The 23,232-nt window shown below is 42.7% G+C and overlaps 1 protein-coding gene across 4 annotated transcripts; it reads right to left on the reverse strand.

The window, feature by feature from the left end:
- Positions 1 to 252: 252 nt before the first annotated feature.
- On the reverse strand, positions 253 to 14,776 carry LOC125299694 (ankyrin repeat and SOCS box protein 2-like). Of its 4 annotated transcripts, none has more exons than XM_048251081.1 (12): positions 14,485 to 14,776; positions 8,837 to 8,950; positions 7,799 to 7,838; positions 5,449 to 5,772; positions 5,075 to 5,188; positions 3,632 to 3,804; positions 3,310 to 3,465; positions 2,979 to 3,224; positions 2,673 to 2,844; positions 1,934 to 2,492; positions 1,664 to 1,817; positions 253 to 1,397 (listed from the first exon to the last, which is right to left on the reverse strand). In XM_048251081.1, exons 2-12 carry the CDS (start codon positions 8,853 to 8,855, stop codon positions 1,231 to 1,233), a joined length of 2,124 nt encoding a protein of 707 aa, XP_048107038.1. In that variant the 5' UTR covers positions 8,856 to 8,950; positions 14,485 to 14,776; the 3' UTR covers positions 253 to 1,230. The 4 variants fall into 4 exon arrangements, with proteins under 4 accessions (XP_048107038.1, XP_048107037.1, XP_048107036.1 ...); XM_048251080.1 differs by lacking the exon at positions 14,485 to 14,776 and adding an exon at positions 9,045 to 13,525; XM_048251079.1 differs by lacking the exon at positions 14,485 to 14,776 and having other exon boundaries at positions 8,837 to 13,525.
- Positions 14,777 to 23,232: the final 8,456 nt, after the last annotated feature.

The following is a 23,232-nucleotide window of genomic DNA, read 5'->3' on the forward strand; positions in this document are numbered from 1 at the left end:
TGTTTTGGAACCGACAGCTCGGGTTTAGTCGCCACAGGTTCAGACAACCCAGAGGTTAAGTTTTATCTCAGTGTTTGTTAAACCTCCTTTCTGGAATACCCCTCTGATGTTACAGTTAAAAGAACAAAAGTTGAAATCCAAGAATTACACCAATATATTTCAAATTATAACTGAAACAAATGATTAAACAACAGATTTTCAATTTAATTGTTTTAAATGAATTTAGAAATATATCTAAAAACTTTTATATACACTTGCACCAAAAATATTATTGATTTTCAATGCTTTCTGAAAAATGCACTTCACATTGTTTCCTTCAGTAAACTTTGTATGAGTACGAAACAGAAAATATTAAGAACAAGATCCATCAAATGTTTATCATCTTAACAGGTGTCTAGTATGCCTAAGACATGTAGGTATGACATATTATAGCAACTTAAAAGTTTCTGTTGTTTCCATTTCCCAAAACACATCCAGGACTATTTCTCACCTTTAAAGCCCTCCATGACCTTCCCCCATCCCTCTGTGACCTTCTGATTCCTTACACTCAATCCCGCTCGTCCAGTGTAATTCTCTCCCTCAACCCCTCTGTAATTGCCCCTCCTTCCCTTTCTTTAAAGCTCATCAAGACCTTTCAGTTTCATTAACACTTATCCTCCTCCACAACTGCAAAGACTTACCACATTTTATTACCCTCCACTCTTGTTTTGCTTTGACTCTGTAAAGCGACCTTGAGTTTGAGAAAGGCGCTATATAAAAATAAAACCTATTATTATTATTATTATTATTATTATTATTATTATGACACACTCAACTCCCAAAACCAAACTTTCCCCTCAAAACCATTCAACCTTGCTGAAAAAAAAGAATGTCTTCAGACACAACACACAAGCCCTCAGCCCTCAACAGCACAAATACTACAACATAGTCACTGGTGAGATGAATCTAAAACACTACTGCAAAAACCTGTGACAGCAATGTTACTTATGTTTTTCCCCACAACAACCTCTTTACCTCATGAACACAATATAAAGGACATGACAAATGTAAACATTTTTATATTTCATAATTCCTCACTTCAGTGTAAAAACTGAAATTGCACCTCAGTACTGTAAATGTACTATAAAAGTATGTAACTGATACTTAAAGAATGTGCAAATTTAGTAGAACAAAATTCGCGAGGTGTTTTGTTGTGTGGAAAGCTTCCGTAAGACTGACACAAGGATATGTTTAGTCAAAACCACGAGAAAGGAAGTCTTCAGACTCTCCGTTGTCGTAGAACAGGTACTTGATGAGTCGTCCAGGCAGAGGAAGGCTGGTCATTCTCCTCAGTCTCTGCCATCCCACCAGCTGGCGGGTCCTCAGTCGGCACAGATGCATCAGGCAAAAGGATGGCTCTGAGGGTTTCAAGGACATTTGTGAGCTCATTGGATATTTAAGTATTTGTGAAGATTGAGCTTAGGCTGTACATATCAAATATGGAGTAACACCCGGCCCTGTATCACGTTATTATACTTTGAATACATCAAACCATTAAGTAAATACCTGATTACATAAAAAGCAAGTATATTTATGTGGTTCAAAGTTAAGCATAAATTAATCTACAATGGATAAACAGTCAAATAAAAGCTATTTGAAAAGTAAACAGCGAAATTGTTCTCACTTGATTTTTCTATGATGTATACCCAGTCCTGGTTGTGCTCAAGAAGTTCTGTGATTCTAGAACACAGTTTCACAGGTCCAGTGTAATCAAGGAGACGGTCAAGTATAGGTCCTGCCCAATAGGTGTAAAGGGGATCCGCTATAATCTCACAGAACTGTACAGAAAGGATAAAAGATAAGTTAGGAAGAACAAATATCTACTTATTCGCAAATACAATAAACTGTGAGCGTTATAATGAGCTGTAGCCAGTGCAATACATTTTATCATAACCTGTGTTGCTTCGCTATGAGGATCCAAGTCCAGTTCATCCGTAGCCTGCCTTCTTTTGACTGGAGGATGTGTGTTGTTTCCATAAATACATGAGAAACAGGCGTTGGCATCACATCCATTCTCCAGCAGGAACTTGAACATCAGCGTGTGCTTCATACAAAAGAGCAAAGCCCCAGGAAAGGTAGTGGGGTGTGTTGGCACGCAGGCATTCACATTGGCACCGTACTCCACCAGCAAAGACACCATCTCTGTATTTCCCTGTCTCACGGCTACCAAAAGAGGGTTGAAAACATCCAGATTGGGGTCAGCGCCTGCCTCCAGCAGCATGGAGGCTGTGTCTATGTTGCTGTTGCGTATAGTGAAGTGGAGGGCTGAGCAGCACCGATCGTCATAAATCTGGGAGTGGTCAGTCTTCAGCACAGTGTTGACATCAAAGCCCGCATCGATGAGAATCTCCAAGATATCCTCTCGGTCATGTTCTGCTGCAAGGTGGAGCGGGCTGATGGCACTCTGTTTCAACATCCTTCTGTCCGTGTGTGGAATCAGTAAAGACACAACTCTGCCCAAAGACAAATATGAAAGTTAAACACATGCAAAACTATACTGTATTGCATCAAATCATTAACCGTTAAGATTTGATTGCACTGAAATATGAACTGCATTGGTGCTGGATTCCGGAAAGTTTTGATTGTCTGAGGATTAAATTTGAGAAAGTCATATTGACTTCAAAACTACTAACCTAGCATGTCCATTCTTTGAAGCAATGTGAAGAGCGGTCAGTCCTGCTTTAGTTCTTGTGTTCACATCTACTCCTTTAGACAGAAGCAGCTTCACCACCTCCTCATGGCCATTCTTGGATGCTTCATACAAAGGTGTTGCTCCATCTTTAGCTTCACAGTTAATATAGGCTCCTTAGAAATGTTAATTAGAGAAGTTGTCAGTACAGTATTTGACTTGGCTATGTAAGTAATAGCTCAACCAATTCAGCATTAACAGCATGTGTTCCTGTTTGACCAGTGCAATCAAAAATACTGATGAAACTAACCATATGTAGCGAGGAGCGTTATTACTTCTGTGCTTCCTACTTGGGCAGCCATGAATAGTGGTTCAACGCCATAAGTGTTCCTGGCTCTTATGTTTGCTCTAGCTCTCACTAGAAGGTTGCATATGTCAAGATTTTTGTTTCGCACTGCTTCATGTAATGGTGTCACTCCCTCAATGCTGGCTTGTGAGACCTTGGCTCCAAACATCAGGAGAAGCTCCACTATTTCCTCAGTTGGTTTTTCACAAGCTGGAAAGGATAGATTTGTTGAGATAGATACATAGAAATCTATTAAATTAAATTAGATTTATTATTAAATCTGTATTAGGGATACCTCTGTACAAAGGTGTTTCTCCTAAATCGTTGGCTATATTGGGATCTGCTCCTGCCTCAAGAAGACACTGGACACATAACAGATGTTTATTTACCACAGCCAGATGCAGAGGGGTGTGGCGGTTGTTGGTATACTTGTTGATTAGTTCAGGAAAGGCTTTAGTTGGTATGGATATAATAAAAATAGAGTTAGGATCAAATATTGCATTACAGACATTACAAGATAACATATTTAGACATTGTATGTTATGCTCTCATTCACACAAACAGTATTCCAGAAACTGAAAATTGGTTGCATGTGGTCTCAAGTCTCACTTTTGTACCGTTTATTAGCACTCTTAAACATTCCATAGAACCACATTGTGCAGCCTCATGTATATGTAGCCAGCCATCCTTGCTTGGTGCACTCGTAATGTGAGATGGCTGTTTCCGCAATATTTCAAGAAGTACTGGGGCATCATTCCTCTTGATGGCTGCGTTTATGGTAGGTATGTCCCTGGAAGACCAAACGTAAAAACCAGTAAATTTAACTAAATAAAATCTTGGAAATAAGATGTATGGAGAGATAGTGGGGTCAACATGACAATTGTCTGTCCGAGGACTTTGTTTACATTTTTTATGTGTATAATTTGGATATACCATTTCCTCATTGTGTAAATCAAGACTTAGTTTCTCGGAGCATGTACTGTAGCTTCAATCACAGTTATGTCGCTATATACCATAGTCAGATGATCCGACCTTATCTCACACAATATTCTACAGAACTACTTCTGCAGGCCATGGTTCTAGGTTATTTTTATGCAATGTTAGCTGACCTACCTGCATGTGTAGTGAGATCATAGATGACTGAAAATGCAATGATGTGTTTGGTCTTTAATCAGCCAAAGAGAACATATGTAAATACTATTACTCTTCATTGACTTCCTATAGCAGCCAGAATTCAACTCAAATCCCTCACTTTGGTTTATAGAACACTAAGTGGATCTGCACATTCTTATATTAAAGGAGAATTCCGGTGTGAAATTGACCTAAAGTGTATTGAAACATGATACCGAGTGTGAACGTATGTCTCATAGCCCATCTTGGCTTGTCCCCTGCACTCCAAAATCTGGCGCTAGTTAGCCGATGCTACCAACAGCTTTTTCAATAGTGGTGCTTCGGCATCGGGCTAGCCATGCAAATAAATCACTGTTTTACACCCATTTACGAGGCTCAATGTATCTCCACACTTCATTGGTAGACTTCCGAGGGCCCTGACATTTAAAACGAGACATTGAGAACTTTGAAAAAGCACTGGTAGTTTACTTACAAGACGATTTATACAGACAGTATCTTCACGAAGTTTAGCGTTTGCAGCCATCTTGAATTTAGTATGATAAGGGATCAGATTCCAAAAATAATTCAGTGGAAATGCATGGATTCCAGTTGCTGCTACTGGAAGAAACTGGAATCCATGCATTTCCACTTAATTTTTTTGGAATCTGATCCCTTATCATACCTGTTCATTCTTACTCGTTGCTCGACTTATCGTGACTAAATTCAAGATGGCTGCAAACGCTAAACTTCGTGTAAACTAATATGAACTCTTCATATGTTTATGTTCTTTATGAAGACTTCTTATTATCATCATCATCATAATCATTTTAAACATAGGCTATTTTACTGTAATTTTAACTACTGCTGTACAAATGTGTCAACTAAGAAACAACCATAAACATAAATATGCAATTTTATTTAAATAATGGAAATTGTGCATGTGACCTTACTCTATACGTGTCACTGTTACTTCCAGTCCTGAACCAATTCCTTTTGTCCAAGAGAGCGCTCTCATTTCATCCTCTTCATTGCAGACAAGGAAACTTCTCTCATTTCGGCCTTCACTATTAAAAACAACAAAAGCAACAGAAATAGCAGAGGTGCTAAGAACATGAATGAATTCAGCTGTTCAATTATCTGTAGTGAGCATGTTACAAAGATTATGAGGAAATATATTTAATTTTCTCTGCTTATTAACAAAGTATCTTCATACAGTGAAGCCACAATGCTATAATTTCTTATGGCTATTGTAAATTCTTTATTGGTGAATCCATGGAAGAAAAGTTAGTTTTGCATATGGAACTGGTGTGAATCTGAATGTTACCTGGGGAGACTGACAGCCTGCAATGAGTTGGCAAAGGGAGGGATGTTTTGAGCAGGCAAAGCTGCTTGTGTCCGAAGCCTGTAACTGTCTTGCAACTGTCGAAACGCTGGCACGACTTCCTCAGAGGACACCGATTGACTTGCTGCAGGATGTGAATAGGATGACCTCTGTGTTGCAAGTTGTGAAAAGGCTGATGAAGCACTGCAGATATCACTCAGGCTGCGTTCAATGGCCAGCTGGACCAGGTCATCATCAGACATGTTATTGTAGATGCTGTAGTCCTCCATGGCCTGGTAATCTCTAGTGCACACTGCCATGGAGCCACTAGTAGCAGCCATGATGAACATGATGAAAAAAAGGACTGTTATATTCAATTGTCTGTCCAATATTGAATATATTGTATTCAATACACACATGTATTGTTATTTATTCTCAGTAAGTCCCCTTCAGCAGGGGACTTTTGAACATTCTAACAGAAGATTTCATTCCACAACAATAGTCTTTTTTCCATCAAACAGATAATTGGCTTAAAAAACAATGCACATCAAAAAGTTAGTGCGACACGTGACGGAAAAGGACTTATATTGCTGTAATGTCGGTTTTGTCATGCTAAGTTAATTCGCTCGCCAGAGGATTAACGATTTTTAATTCAACATTAATGTGATGAAAAGGGTTGGAGCAATGTGAGTTACTGTGACGTCTGCTCAGAGTGTTAATAAAGTTAGCGTGAAAATCTGAATTTTTTGTCGCGCATACCAAGACGTTCACCTACCATTCGCTACCTTTGATACATTTGCTAGAAGTGTTCCAGTCAATATGATGATGGAAAACGCAGTCAAAAAATGCACATTAACAGGGGCATTTTGACATAATTTTAATACGCTAGAATCAGTCTGTTGAATGGAAAACCATTTTGGGGCTTCTAATATCGTTCAAAATGACATTAAATTATCAATTAATTTTGTGTATGTAAATGAGTGTGTGTTTGTTTATATATATGTGTGTGTGTGTGTGTGTGTGTATGTGTGTGTGTGTTTGCTTGTGAGTGTGTATGTGCGGGTAATAGGGTACAAATGGAAAGCAGCATAAGTCCCGAAAGGGCGAACAGGACTGCCAGTTTATGTGTGTGCGTACCTGTTTGTGTGTGTGTGTTTATGTGCATGTGTGTGCATGTATCTTTATGTGTGTGTTTGCATGTGTTTATGAGTGTGTGTCTGTGCGTGTGTAGTGTACAGTCACTAAATGTATACAATATATTCATTTATTGTATGGCCCCCCATGAGCAGAATTCCACAAAACTTGGTGGTACTATACCTCAAATGAGCAGATATGGGATGGGTTGACATGGCCCCTTGCATGACATATGAAACCTACCGGTATAGATTAAAAATATAGTTTGTTGACTCCTAATACACACTCTGAATATGTGACTTATAGTGACAGACTAGTTACATTTTAAGACAATGTATTGGAAGGCTATAGTTTCTATTTTGATCTATACTATATGTCATTATCCTTAAAGGAAAACTCTTTATTATCCTTATATATTAGTTATGTATTATTGTCTAACAAGGGTTCCCTAAAGTGTAACTGCAAACACTATTCTGGACCAAGGTCAACATTTCTCATGGTTAAAGAAACTTGACCTAGCTAAGGTGAAGTCTGTGATATTTATAGGAGACAACTGTCCTTATGCTTGCGTCAGCAATAATATTTCACTTGTAGGAATGTAATACCACCACCATTGAGCAGATAGCCTGATTGGTGTCAAATATGTAATTTTGAGCACTTCACAAAATATAATGTCAAGGATACAGTATATCAATTAATATGGTAAGGAGGGTTACACATAAAATTACTTTTTCTTTTGAGAACAGTGATATTGGCAGAAAAAGTGATAAAAAAGAATAAAAAAGTGATAGCCACAAGAAGCACATCATCCCCTTAGTATTCCGTTTGGATTGGATAGATTTTGTTGTTAATTTGTTGCAATATGTTTGTATTTCAGTTACTCCAACTAATCAGAAAGAGTAAATCTAGGTGCAGATTTTAAAACATATTATTAGATTAAATTAAATTAAATTAAATTAAAAAAAAGGATTTAAAGTTTTTAGTGCTACTGCAGTTCAAATGTATTTTCAGTATGATGGGCTAGTTGCAAATAAGCTCAAATATTAAATTAAATATGGTCTTGATTAAAATATGCACTATAGCTCACACACAACACCACCACCACCAACAACAACAATGTTGTTGTTTTGCTATGCATTAAAAGATGAGAAGAAATTTAAAATCTTGCCCCAATCATGTAACACCTTCTGTTTGGGGTGCAGTGAAGGGGACATTTCACCTGTTTGATGTTGTGGGTCTGAGGGCTTTGTCTGAATGATCTGAGACATAGAAAAAAGTTAAATAAAAATGAGTTCTAACAGAGAAGGTTGGTTTCCTTTAATAAATGGACTGACACTGAATATCAGATTATCAAAGCAGAATTCAGTTCATAGAAACATACAGTTAAATACATTAAGGATATAGTGAGCAATAATTCAGTATTCATAGAGAAATATAAGACTTCAATAAGGGTTATCATAATTCATATCCATTTTCAATGGTGTTCATTTCACTGCAGTTATTCCACAAAGCTCTGAATTTGTCCTGTTCAACTTTGATAAAGTTGTTTCAAGTATTACAGTCATGCAGGACAATTCAGTGGTAAAGCAATAACATTGTGCAAAGCTTAACTTCAATCACTTCCAAAAAGTATATGAAAGTGAACAGCTAAAATGTTAACTTACATAAGATGAAACTTTCTCCCTTTGTAATAGTTGTTTTCTGTGTTAAGTCTGGCTGTCTAATGACTCTGTGTCCCTCAAACCTATAAGGATGCCCACACTCATTTGTTGTTATGCTGACAGCTGAGGGCATTTGGCCTATATTCAAGGAGACTAACTTAGCATCAAGATTGGAATTCTTACAGCAGAAAGCATTGCTAGGCAGATATAAGGCAATTGATAACTGCAGTGTTTGGGGAAATTTTTACATCAAAAAAAGGACAAAAAGTAGGAAGGGAGTATACATTAATGTTAAATTAACATGTGGTGGTGTTTTGTTAACCCAAGTAAGAGATGTATCAACTACACCTGGGTTTATTTTTATCCAAGGAAGAATTGAGTCCATTAAAAGATCCACCCTCACCCAGTAAAGATAATGGGGGGAAAAACACTCATGTTAGCTCAAGGCAAGAGATGTGGATCCTTATATCTCCCATGTTCTATTTGACTAGGTAAACAGTTGCATGTTGAAAAGTGGTAGCTACTGTATGACTAAACATCCGTATCACTAAAGCCACAAAACAGTAAGCCAAGAAGGAAACAATCTATATACTCACAAACATACTGTAGATTCATACAAGATGAGGATCAAGTAATCTTTGAGGGGCACAGGATGGTGAATACTGCCTCTAGGGGGAACCAGCCTCCACACATTGAGCACTTATCCTCTGCTGGAGATAAGCAAAGAGGGTGGTGATATAATTAGTAACACAACCAAACAAACAAACAAATAGACTAAAAGGCATACAAATGTGCATTGCTTACCCACATCAGATGATAAGAACTGTCCCACTGATGATAAAGCAGACCCTGAAAGACTATTTCAGTTACACTTAGGAAAATAATGTCACGTTCCTTGTGCTACTGGTTGGGGACGTTCCACAGTGGTCAACTGACCACCAAGCCAAATAAATATAATACAAAATGACACAGGATACAACAATGCACCGTTGGCTGCAGACAAAGGGCCAAGCCAAAGTCTGGCCAAGTGCGCCAAGAACTTGAAGCAAGAGGCTCATTCAAAGCGATTATTATCCCAGCTGTTGTGACTGATCAACAGCTCATCTCTTAAAGTTGCAGTCAGTGTAGATAGATAGATAGATAGATAGATAGATACTTTATTGATTCCCAGGGGAAATTCAATGTATGTATGATTCTTACTGTACACATGCTATTTGTGTGCAGCTGTGTGTTTGTGTGGCTGTGCAGTCCAAAAAAATAAACACCTATGGTGGTCATACACAATTCTAGCTGGGACTGAACCATACCCTATTCCAGCCTCAGAGAATTACTGAGGTATTCACAAACATTCTATCACCAAAGTGTATGTAGCCAACTTGTTTACTTACAGGTATACAGTATTTCTGGGCAGTATTTATAATAATAAAAAATAATAATAATACATTTTATTTAAAACGCCTTTCAGGACATCCAAGGTCGCTTCACAGATTAAACAAATAGAAGGAAAAATATATTTTGAAAAATATATATAGCCCATTTAGCCATATCATAGTCCATAGGCTAGTCTGTAATTGACGCCTAGAAGCATGGTTTAAAAGGCCAGACTAGATCTTCCCAGTGTTGCATGCTATCCCACAGTAAAAATTCTTGTCTTGAAAATGTCAACATAACAGTAATACCCAATTGGCGTAAAGCAACACCATGCAAGTTTTTTACCTTAATATATCCTAATATAATAAAATAGTAGCCTTGCAATTTGGCTGTTGGCAGCCTGGTGATATCTTGTGGGAATTGTGAAACATTACCTGGTCAGTAGATATGGCTCTTTGGAGATTGTCTTCGCCTGTTGCTAATAATTCCGCTTCAAAATGCACATGTACCATGTCCAGGGGGGAACGGCTCAAGCCGTGAAAAGTGTTTACAAGGGCAAGGCAAAAGATAAGTACTCTGCGACTCACTCTGCGACAACATTGGATGCCTTTAAGACAGTGTTATGTCTGTCTGACAGTTTTACGACAGCCAGCTTTCGGACTGTCGAATGACGTACATCCAGTTTTGTATTTGTTTTACGTTAGTGAAATAAATGAATGGTTATGGTGGACATGTGTCTCTCTGATGCTGTCTGAAAACACACATAACATTGGCGACGAGGATGGAGCTTTCAATCCCACCACCTACACAGTTCCTCGCACTACCGGGCAAGCCTTCAGTATCGTGGGTTCATTGGCTGGAGTCATTTGAGACGTACCTCGCAGCTCTCGGACTAGAGGAAGCTAACAATGGGCGACGGAGATCGCTCCTCATCCACTGCCTAGGCACCGAGGGACAACACATATTCAGGACATTGGGTCAAGCGAAGTAGTACAAGGACGCTACTACATTGCTTAAGGCACACTTCGCAGGATTGTTTTCCGACAGCGCAAACAAACCGCAGGTGAGTCGATCCAGCACTATGTAGCCGACCTCCGTGGCTTAGCCTCCTCTGTAAATTCGGGACAATGGCCACTGAGTTATCCACAAAACTATCTTCCCGCGCTTCCACACAGCCCGTCTTAACTCAACAGGTCGAGGAGCCTGAGCGCCCACCTAGCCCAACATCGTCTGAGGGAGACGCAGGGATTCTCTACGCAGAACGCACACGTGGCGAGCGGCGCCGCGGCTGTGGTGATTGTGGTTCTTCCTCGCACTCCACCAAAGGCCACGAGTGCCCCGCCAGAGGACAGGTGAGTCAACGCTGTGGGAGGAGCAACCATTTTGCCAGGGTTTGCCGCTCTGCACCAGCCACAGCGGGACCGCGGGCTGGTCCACGACACGGGAAAGGTACCACTACAAGCCCCACTCCCATACATCTGCCCATGTACCGTTGAAGACGTGTACCGTTCAAGACGTGCACTGTGGAGTTGGATGGAGTCTGTGTACCGCTGCTGTTGGATACTGGGGCAACATATATCACTTCTCAACTGGCCCACAGTCAAGCGTTTCCTGCCTCACATAACTTTACAGACGCCATCTGCAGTGCTACATGGGTACGGTAATGCAAAAATCTCCCTATTGGCTCCCTGAACTGTGCAGTGCGTCATGGGAGCAAATGCGTCCCGACCTTCACCTTCCAGGTGGCGCAGCACGGTGCTAAACTCATGGGGCTGGACCTCATCACCAGCCTGGGTTTCACATTCCTGGACAGCGGCGGGGCGCCAGTCCTGCAGGTCAGCTCAGCATGGGAACAGCGATGGCCGCAGCTCTTTTCAGGCCTGGGCTGCCTCTCAGCCTTCACGCATCAACCCCTCCTGCACATGGACACGCACCCAGTCATACAGCCCCTTCGACGCATTCCCCTGGCATTGCGCGACCATGTCAAAGCGGAGCTGACAAAGTTGTTAGAAGCAGGCATCATCGAACCAGTCGACCCCTCACCATGGATCTCGAATCTGGTGATTGCCAAAAAGAAAACAGGCGGCTTGCGAGTGTGTGTGGACCTGAGGGTGGTAAACAAGGCTGTGGTACCAGATAAATACCTGCTGCCCACTGCAGAAAAACTGACCTCACAGTTTTATGGCTCCAAGACATTTTCCGCCAGGGCTACCTGCAGGTTCCCCTGCACCCAGATCATCGTAATCTCACTGCATTTGTCACGCATGCAGGTGTCTTCCGCTACACCAGGATGCCTTTTGGCCTTTGCTCCACCACTAGCTGTTTTCAAAAGATAATGTCTACTATCTTTGCTGGCATTCCTGGAGTGGTCGTTTTTCTCGATGACATAGTAGTGCATGGACCAACACCTGCTATCCACGACCAATGCCTGACACAGGTACTGGACACTTTGGCCTCTCATAACCTCACACTGAATGGGGAGAAATGCATCTTCTCTGCATCTGAGGTGGAGTTTGTGGGGTTTCGCCTGACCCCAGAAGCCATCCAACGGGTGCCCATGCCATCCAGTCCTGCCCACCTCGCCTCCTTTTTGGGTATGACTGCGTATTATCTGCGCTTCCTACCCCAGTATTCTGCCACTAAGCCTCTGACACATGTCTCTGCTGTGTGTACTTCCAAGCCTCGTTCCCTTGCTTCCACCACCAGCTCAGCATACTGTAATTTAACTTCTTCCTTTCAATTGACTGAGTTTCTGTAGACTGGGAAAAACCTCATAAATGGCTCCAACAATTAATTTAATTCAGCTAGTATCCGTGACTCTCAGCTCTCTCCAGCTGATTTTCCTCTTCTCAACATCACACCAGTTCATCCATTGCCCTTGTTTTACTGGAGACACCTCCAGTCATCATCTGGCTTTTTCTTCTTGCTCACAGACAAAGCAGGTTCACATCTCCCCCCTCTCCTGTGCTGTAGCATTACCCCTGTACTGTATGTATGTGAAACAAGAATTACACTCCTTCCCTGTTTTCACCATTGGAGCAGTGTTTTTGACGACTGGATCCTTAGACTGCGATAGTCATTTCCAGACTGGTCTTAGCAAATTTGAAGTCCTCCAACAAGCTGGTCATTGGTTACCACAACATCATGGCACCCCAAACCATTTTCTAACTGCTTTATTGGCAATTCTATCAAATTTCTCCATCTCTGAGATTGCAATGTCATATACAAAGGCCACCTACATGTAGTGTGTGGCAAAAGCCCAAACTGTAAGCACCACATGCTCAACTTCAGTTTACCAGGCAAGAAGGTTCTTTCAATGGTAATGCTAGCCTCGACAAGTCCTTGGTCACTCAAAGTGGAATTGTACCACTTGCGTAAGCTCACTACTGTCTTTTCCACAATTTATTTTACAGCAGTTTTCCCTTTCTAACAGATGCACTTCTGCATTATCTAGGTTTCACCTTCATCCTTGCCCATTCAGCTTGGTTAATGAGTACACGGTATAAATGCTGTCAGCGTTGCCATGTCTTCCATGTAGGCTTGATTGGGAGGTAACCGGGTTCCTTCCTGCAGTATCTTGCCTCCAACTAGTAGTGGTAATTGGGAGGGTTGGAAAAATTCCAGGCAGGCTGGAGGTGTTTTGTGGCCGGGATGATTATTGTGAGTTTATTGTTTTCTTTGCTGTGCCCTCCAGCAGCCTGGACTACTGTGCGGCTTCAGCCACTGTAACTCCTCACAGCCCTGGAAATTACTATAATGACCTGACATGTAGGCTACAGAGCTGGATTGCCCTATTCCTCCATAGGGGTGTGGCACAAGATCCTGGGCCCTATGCATAATGTAACGTAACTAATCTCAATTGTAGTTTAAATTGACAGATTGAATTGTCTCTGGGGTGCCAGGCAGTATTTGCTGCCAATTCAAGGTTAGCCACATTTACAGTGAAACTATCACATAAATAAAAAAACAAAGAAGTTTTATACATTTCAAATCATAGATTGTGATATTTTAAATCAAACAAAAATATTCATACACAACTTAAAACGTAACTCTAGCCAAAATTCAACCTAGTGAATCTCAAACGCTCAAAAGTTTCAAGCTTACGGTCAAATGTGACTGATTGACTAGTGGTTAGGGCCCGTATTCACAAAGCATTTAATCTTACCACCAGGAGTACTCCTAAATCACCCTAAAAGATTCTAGGTAAGGGGTTTTCTCTTAAATATTATTCACAAAGCCTTTCAGACCTTGCCCGGTTGAAACCAGACCCTTCTCAGTCGTAACTGAAAGTGGGTCTGGGGAATGTTCGTTCACAGCCCATTTCCAAAGGGCGTTCCCAAACGGACGCCGATCAAAATGCCTCGGACGCAATAGGAGAGGCCAAAAACCAATCAAGAGCAACAAAAGAGATAGAGTGACGTAAACACACAATTTACAACACTGTCTGGTTGTAGGGAGAAGCAGGAAGAATTAACCACTTTTTAATTAAAAGTAGGCTAATTTACAAGACATCGTGTCACACTGAAAGCTAATATTTTGTCACAAGCAATTTACATCTACCCTCTGTCAAACACAATTGCATTTTCAGCTCTGAACAAAACCGTTCACGTTCAAACGAGCATTTTGTTTAATTCGTCCTTTCTGGCTGACCGGAATATAATAAAGCAGGAAGGGGGGACGAGAGACTGAAACGTTCAAAGCCGGAATTGTTTCAAGGCAAACACTGAAGTGTAGCATTCGAGTACACCAATTCAAAAGTAGCCTATGTGTTTTCTGTCGGCTACGTGTCCAGCTACTGTAGGCCTATAAATGAACAGAAAATCAAATCGTTTTCAGTAACCACTGTTGCAGATATCACATAGGTATCCCTTACCTGTTTGTACAATGTTGCATATTCCAACATAAGGAAGCAGTTGCGAAATTTCTAACTCCCTGTCTTAAACTAACGTGATAGCCGCTTCAAACAAGCGGCAGCAGCCATCGTTGATGGTTTTTTTTTTTTAACTCCGGCTTCTTCAACAGGGTGCTCTATCGTCATAGTGTAAAATCCGCCTCAAGGGTTCTGATCGGTGCCTAGATCTAGGAAAATTGGAAATGGGCTAGAATGGGTTCTTGGCCAGACGGACTTTCAGAGCGAATCTAAACTAAGAGTGAGTCTTCGTTGCTAAGATTGACGTCACTCATGCACAAGCTTCATTGAAGTGACCAAGTAAATAGCCTAGTATTAATCTGTATGCAGACACGTAGCCTACATTCACAAAGAGAAGAAACAAAAATATAATTTAGGCTACAATAAGGCGTTACATCTAGTTTACATGCAATTATGGTTTTGGTTGTTGATGGCGTTATTGCATCTCTTAGTTACAATGCACAATTATTCCCAGATCTCTGCTCAGTTGAGTGCTCCTGTAACTGCATATTTCAAAACATTGTGACGTGAAAAGTGGCTTAGGATTGTGAATTTATGAATAGGTCTTAGTGAGTTAGGGGTCCTCTCAAGTTATTTTAAGCTGTCCCAGACTTAGCTGCTACTTTTAGGGTTAAAATGCTTTGTGAATTACTCTTAGTCAAAAACTTAGCAGTCCTAAAGTTACGAGTGACATGCCCATTATTATGACCGCCGCTATAGCGAAGCGGTCATATAATGATTGTCAAAGTTTTTTTTTTTTCCGTCATCTACTTCCTGAATTTTTGGTCAACGATACCCGGGACACCGAAACACCGGGGCACATGAAATTTGGTGAGTATGTAGCCCCACTAGACTTTTACATTTTTATGGTATGTTGGTCTCAAGGGCCCACATCAACCTAGCCCATAATCACTCATTTGTGATTTGCACCTCCCCGGTAAAAAATGAAAATGCAATATCATTCTGCTTTATTCGCCCCTCTCTTCAGTTAAGATGTTCAGAACTGCACCAAATTTTATGTGTATGATTAACCTGGCATTCTCTGGGGGTATGCCAAGTTTCCTAGAATTTCATCCATGAGGGGGTCTAAAAAAATTTAAGTTATGTGTACATTTAGTGACTGTACACTCATTGGCCTGTAGTTGGTGGTGCACACATATACACACGCACACACACACAGCCAGCCTAGACATACTCATCGGTATCGGCAATTAGAACGGCCGATACATAATTACAAATTCAGTAGGATTAAAGGAAAACCAAATATTCATCTTCATCATCATGGCTGCATTTCCAGTATTGGCGATGCGTAGTCGTTTGTCCACCAGATGGCGCATTGTTGCAGTTAGATGTAATTTTGTTGGAAGTTAATCTAAAGTGGGTTGGAAAAACAATGGACGCTTCCTACAAGGACTGTAGTTTACCGCAGAGAACGTATAATAAGGATAGGACGATTTTCACATAAAATGTAATTCCCATTTCTTCTTGAAGCCGAAATAAATCTGAGAATGTTTATCGGACATGCTTGGTTTTTACTGCAGGTATGTTAATCTTATAATATCAATAGCTATAGGACCTAGGTAGCATACAATAATGTTACCGTTAGCATTGGTTGAGTGATGGAGGCCAATTTGATTGCATTTGTAGTAAACTATGCGGTTATACCAAGCAAATTGATAGCAGCACTAATTGTATCTTTCGACTGTCATCTCATTTGCTTATGACCATAACCTACTAACAGGCCCAGCCGGCACACGACCAACCTTCAACGTTGAAATATAGGGGAAATAACGTCAGTTGTTGCGTCAATGTTGAAACAATGTTGAAACGATGTTTAATGCTAAATGGTTGTAAAAGGGTATGTAGACAAACATTGAAACAACGTTGGTTGTAAAAAGGTTAAGAAAATCAATGTTGAATTATAGGTGAAATAATGTCAGTTGTTGTGTCAATGTTGAAACACTGTTTTAATGCTAATTGTAAAATGTTGACAAATGGTTGTAAAATAAGAAATCAAGGAAATCAGCACCAATGTTGAAATAATGTTGCGATATCAACGTTGATTCAATTTGCAAATCCAACACATAATTCAACGTTGATTCACCCGTTATAATGTTTTTTTTTAAAACGTTTATCACGTTTATTTACCGTTGAATCAATGTTGAAATGCCAGCAGGGGGAGCTAAGTGATTAGCCACAACACGTTCGCTACGTGATGTTTTTTTAATGGAAAATATATAGGCTACCTGAAAGATAACCTGTCTATGATGCATCCTAAACACCGGGCTGGGACATTTCTGCTCAAAGTCTCAAAAAGCATCTGAGTCAACGTTCATTCCCAAACACCCATATAGGCTACTTCAATCCACTATTTTCAAAGGTGATTCAAGTAAGGAAGAGCATGGCCCAAAGTAAAGTAGGCCTAACTAGGACTGAAACTACATAAATTTGTCAAAGTGAATAATTTGTGTCAACTCGCCGCAATGTAGATTTATTAACGCACCCGTGATGATCTACATCTCCATTTAAACCAAATGTTTTAGAGCGCACGTTGAGAGATGTATCCAAGGCAGGGCTGTACCTACACATATTTGTTGCACGTGCTACAAAAATCATTCTTTGCGATGGATGATTTAGTACCAACGCTACACCGTCCGATACAGTTTTGCCTATGGCTACCGTGGGAGACTGAGATGCTTTTGTTTGTTCGGCGCGGTTTAGGGTGTGAGAGGGGAGTCGATGTGCTTTGATTCCAGCTTGGTAGTTGTAGTCTATGCGATTAAAAAACACGTGTGTGTGAAGTATCCAAACAATGATAACGCTTTCATTATGGCTGCTTTAGCCACAGACCTTGAGCTACTGTATAGTGGGTTGGGTTCCATTTAGAAGTGTCCACTTCCAACCATGTTGGGCTACAGACAGGAGCAGGTAAGGCTTGTCCTAGAGCTGAGGGAATCATCAGACCCATCTGTTCAGAACACTGTGGTAGAGAATACAGTCCACTTCCTATCCGACACTTGGTCACACCCGACGTGAAGTAAAAAGAAAAAGACAAACAAAAAAATTAACAGATAAGAATATTTAAAGGTCTCTTATGGCTAGGCTACATGCCACTATATAAAGAAGACCTGACCGCCGGACTGACACCAGCCCCTTACCGTGTGTTACAAAACATCAAACTCCTGCATAGAGAAAAGCCGGCATTTAAATGACCAATTGACTAATTACTTCCGCCGACACCGGCAATGTCTAAACACCCAAAACGGGCACACCGCCCCAACCTGGCGGACATCTAAAGCAAACATCATAACATCAAAAAGACCATAGCACACCCCCAAAAACACATGATCAAATATTAAGCATTAAACATTCCTCGCGCGCAAAGGAATGTACCCAACACATTGAACACGCCCAAATCATAATTCATGAAATTAACATAACATACATCATTAATTAAATAATAATCAAAGAATCATAGTGTGATATGCTGCTGTTTCCCCAGTCGGAACAGGTCGCAAGTGGAGGGCAGAACTAGCAGTCGACCAGGCTATCAGCAGGCTAAAACACCAAGAGATTGTTGGCAGGACACAGTCAGGGAGAACTGGCCTGGGGTGGGGAACTGCTCCAAAGATGTGGTCCAAAGTCACAAGGAAGGAGAGGAAAGCGCTGATGATTTCCGAGGTGGTCAGGATAGAGGAGGAGAACTATTACACACCAAGATGGCGTAAAGCGCAGCACACGCAGTTTACCTCTCTGTCCCAACCGCACGGTGTTTTGTTCGCTTAAAAAGTGTTTGTCCGAAAGTTTTACGCGGTTCGCCTGGCCATACTACGCTATACTACAAGTACAGCAGGCAGTTTCTATTTGACATCTGCAAAAGCAAGTTTTGCAGCGCTCTGGACTTTGCAACAGAGAGACGCTTAAAGGAACTCGACTACTCCGCCTGCAACAACACCGATTCCGGCCTGCTACTCCTCCCCCGGAAAGAAAGCGTTGGAAGCGGTGTGCGTGGAAGCAGAAGAGGGGCAAGCGCGGAGGCGTCCGGGCCAGGCTAGCGGCCAGCCCAACTCGCCCAGCCATACCATCTGTAGGAGCCATAAATGTTTTCTTTATATTTTGCTTTATGGGTATTGGTTTACTTTGATTTGTGTTTTTGTTTATTGGTTATTATGGGACATGGGTGTGGCGCTGAAGTCTTAATTAGTCCTACCTGACACCTGCGCTGGAGTTCAGTTTGGCGTGGGGTGAGCACAGGGGAAGGCTATTCTTTTGTGTACCGCACTTCGCACATCGCATGGACTCATTGAAAGGCCTTGTATCTGAACGTTTTGCTCTGCCTTGCATACGAAAGACTATTGGAGTCTAAAAGGACTATTGGAGTCTGGATTGAGATGGAGAGCAATAAACTGAAGAAACGGGAGCAAGTGTGTGGACATTGGATTAATTAATGCGTGTAAGACAAGTTGATTTCCCCCTGCTTAGCCCACCGCGGCTTCTGAACAAGTTAGTTAGTTGGATCTGGTAGCCGCAATACCATCCATTCTCCTGGCAAATGTACGATCACTGGACAACAAAATGGATTACATATGACTGCTGAGATCAACGAACCGGACAGTGAGTAACTGCTGTGTGCTCGTCTTCACTGAGACTTGGTTAAATGAGAACATTCCGGACTCTGCTGTACAACTGGAGCAGCTAGCATGCTGTCGAGCAGACAGGGCCATTGTAAAGGGAGGAAAATCACGAGGAGGAGGAATCTGTGTGTACATCCGTGACGAATGGTGCCGGGACACTGTAGTAGTATGCAAATACTGCTCATCACTGGCGGAGTTTATGATCATAAAGTGCCGTCCTTTTTACCTGCCAAGGGAAATTACTGTGATTCTGCTAGTCGCAGTATACATCCCGCCTACCAACAATAACAGCGATAGGAACGCGGCTCTTAGTGAACTGTACCAGGCTGTCAGTGAACAACAGATGGCACACCCAGACGGTTTCACCATCTTCGCTGGAGATTTTAACCATGCTGATCTTAAAACTGTACTTCCAAAGCTACACCAGCATGTTGATTTTCCAACAAGAGGAGATAACATCCTGGACCTGGTCTACACTACACACAAAGGAGCATACAAAGCCACCCCCCTCCCCCACATTGGACTTTCTGACCATATCACTGTAATGCTAATGCCCGCATACAGACAGTAAAAGCAAACAAACCGGTTCGTAAGCAGGTAAAAGTGTGGCCTGAGGGAGCCTCCGATGCTCTTCAAGACTGCTTTGACACAACAGACTGGGAAAAGCAGGCAGCCACTTACAACAACCAGACAGACATAGAGGAGTATACATACACTGTAACCTCTTACATCACCAAGTGCATCGATGATGTGACCCACACAAAAGACATCATCACTCGGGCTAACTGGAAGCCATGGCTGACAGGGGATGTCAGGCTGCTGAGGGCCAGAGACAAAGCCTACAGAGCTGGGGATGAAGCTGGCATGAGAACAGCGAGAGCCAACCTGTCCCATGGCATCAAGGAAGCAAAAAAGGAATACACTCACAAGATAACCACCCACTTCAAAGACAGCAGGAATGCATAAAGCCTATGGCAGGGCATTCAGGCCCTCACGGACTACAAGCCCGCACCACAGAGCTGTGAGAGCAACATCCCTCTGCTCAACAATCTGAATCGCTTCTTTGCTCGCTTTGAAGCACAAAACAGCACTTGCCCACAGAAGACCCCTCCCCCTCTACACGAGCAGCCCCTGTGCCTCTCTGCCGACAGCGTGAAGAGGACACTTGCTGCTATCAACACCCGTAAGGCAGCAGGCCCAGACAACGGCTTGAGCGGCTTGTCATGTCACACATCAAATCCATTCTCCCCCCCACCCTGGACCCCTTCCAGTTTGCATACCGAGCCAAATGGTCCACAGAGGATGCAATCTGCTCTGCCCTCCACCCAGCCCTCACCCACCTGGAAAAAAGAGATTGCTGTTTATAGACTTCAGTTCTGCATTCAAAACCATAATACCACAACAACTCATCTGCAAACTTGACAAACTGGGACTCAGTACCTACCTCTGCAACTGGCTACTGGACTTCCTCTGTCAGAGGCCTCAAGTAGTACGTATTGGCAACAACATCTCAAGCAGCATCACACTGAGCAAGGGGGCCCCCCAAGGCTGCGTGCTCAATCCGCTGCTCTTCACCCTGCTGACGCATGACTGCACTGCAACCTACAGCAACAATCACATAGTGAAATTTGCTGATGACACAACTCTGGTGGGTCTCATCATCAAGGGCGACGAGACTCAATACAGGTTGGAGGTCGACCTTCTGACCACGTGGTGCAGGGACAACAACCTCCTGCTGAACGTCAGCAAGACCAAGGAGATTGTTGTTGACTTCCGGAGAGGTCACACCCAACACCTGCCACTGACCATCGACGGTGCTGTGGTGGAGAGAGTGAGCAGCACCAAATTCCTGGGGGTGCACATCAGTGAAGACCTCTCCTGGACCACCAACACTGCATCACTGGCGAAGAAAGTTCCGCGCCGCCTGTACTTCCTGCGGAAACTCAGGCGAGCAAGTGCTCCACCAGCCATCGTGACCACATTCTACCGAGGCACCATTGAGAGCATCCTCTCCAGCTGTATCACTGTGTGGGGCGGAAGCTGCACTGAATACAACAGGAAAGCCCTGAAGCGCATAGTGAACACAGCTGGAAGGATTATTGGTGCTTTACTCCCCTCCCTGAAGGACATTTATACCACCCACCTCACCCACAAGGCGACCAAAATTGTGAGTGATGCAAGTCACCCCGCTCACAATTTGTTTGATCTACTGCCCTCTGGGAAGAGGTACAGAAGCCTGCACTCCCGCACCACCAGACTCACCAACAGCTTCATACACCAGGCTGTTAGGATGCTGAACTCTCTCCCCCCTCCACCCTCAGCTACATAACATCCTGGACTTTTGACCCACAATGACTGCCTTGCACTACTTGCACTACTCCACTTGCACTACTCCACTTGTACGCTTGCACACTTTGCAACTTGTTGTTGTTGTCCTGTTGTCCTGAAAACACAACACTTCTGCTGCTCTTACATAACTTGCACCACTATGCCACTTGCTTACTTAGGTCAAACAGAACTACCTCAGCCATTTATTGGCCTGACTTTGCACTATTATATTGACTGTCTATGCACAATTTCAACCCAATTTTGCTGCTCTTATTTCTTCATCGTATGTGCCTTCTTATTTACTCATTTATTGTTTACTTGAATGTTATGTTTGTCTGTGGACTTAATTGGTAAAATATGTCTTGTCTTCACCGTGGGATAGTGAGAAACGTAATTTCGATCTCTTTGTATGTCTGGGCATGTGAAGAAATTGACAATAAAGCAGATTTTGACTTTGACTTTTTGACTTATTAGATCAAAGCCCTTAGCCAGTGCCAGCAAGGATGCTAGACAACCTGGGAAGGAGTAATAAGCAGGACCATAAGTTGGGCCAACATGTGGAAGATCCCCCTCATAAGATTCACCTACAACACCCTCATCCTCATAAGGTTCACCTACAACACCCTTCCAAGCCCCAGCAACCTCTGTCTGTGGTATGGCTCAGAGGAGAGTTGCCAACTCTGCAATGCCCCAAATCCGAGCCTGCAGCACATCCTGTCAAGCTGCAAAACAGCACTGACCCAGGGTCGGTACAGGCGGAGATCTTGGTGGTAGACAGGGCGGAAATAGCCAGGGAGTGCCTATCACAGACATCAAGGTGGCCGATCCATTTTGCCAGAGAGGGAGGATGAGGAGGGGCCCCTAACATCATGCAGCCACAGAGATCAGCCCTGTCAGGCAGTTGTGAGTGGAACCTGAGAGTGGACCTCGATCGGCAGCTCAGGTTTCCAGAGATCACCACAGCCAACCCTTGCCTGGACATCATTCTCTGGTCTGCCACAGCCCGAGCAGTAATCTTGGCAGAGCTCACTGTACCATGGGAGGGAGGAACAGAGGCGGCCTTTGAGAGGAAAAAAGATCGGTACCTTGACCTCACAGCTGAATGCAGAAAGGCTGGGTGGTCAGCTGTCAGCTGCTGTACCTAGTAGTCGGCTGTAGGGGGTTTGTGGGAACATCCACCCAGTGCTTCCTGAAGAACATGGGAGTCACAGGCCCCAAACTCAGAAAAGCTCTGAAAGACCTGGCCGAGGAGGCTGAGCATGGAAGCTTCTGGCTTTGGTTAAGAAGGATGGACCAGCCGTGGGGAAAGCAAGGGCCCTAGGGTCAGCGGCAGGAGGCTCCGTTGCTCCACCACTGTAAGATGGTCTGAGATTAATGGAGCGAAACGTCAATGAAGAGTGGCTCCCGGCTGATGACCCTGCAGCTACCCGCACCGTCGGAGGTGTGGCAAGCAGAAATGCTCAGCAGGCAGTCCTTTGCCTGACAATGCCTGTGCTACCACCTTGTGTTGAAGCACAACTGAATGTCCTCAAAATATGCCCAGACTAATGCCAAAGTCCTCTCAGAGACCTGAAAGTGCATGCCTTCCACAGCGAGGCACAGACCCAAAAGTGTATTCACATTAGATCTCAGCGCAAATTTTGCTCTCCTTTCCATGACGATTGATTCATAGTTCTGTACATGCAGTTGTACATCTGTTTGCTGTGGTCTGTTTTTGTCTGTATTTTTGTTAAGGCACAAAACCCACTCA

This window comes from Alosa alosa, chromosome 8 (assembly GCF_017589495.1).
Source record: "Alosa alosa isolate M-15738 ecotype Scorff River chromosome 8, AALO_Geno_1.1, whole genome shotgun sequence".
NCBI lineage: Eukaryota > Metazoa > Chordata > Actinopteri > Clupeiformes > Clupeidae > Alosa > Alosa alosa.

Coding starts and splice junctions, on each gene's coding strand:
- LOC125299694 (XM_048251081.1), bottom strand. Junction 5,189..5,448: donor CAGGCTGTCAGTCTCCCCAG/GTAACATTCAGA, acceptor TGTTTTTAATAG/TGAAGGCCGAAATGAGAGAA. Junction 1,398..1,663: donor ATACATCATAGAAAAATCAA/GTGAGAACAATT, acceptor TGAAACCCTCAG/AGCCATCCTTTTGCCTGATG.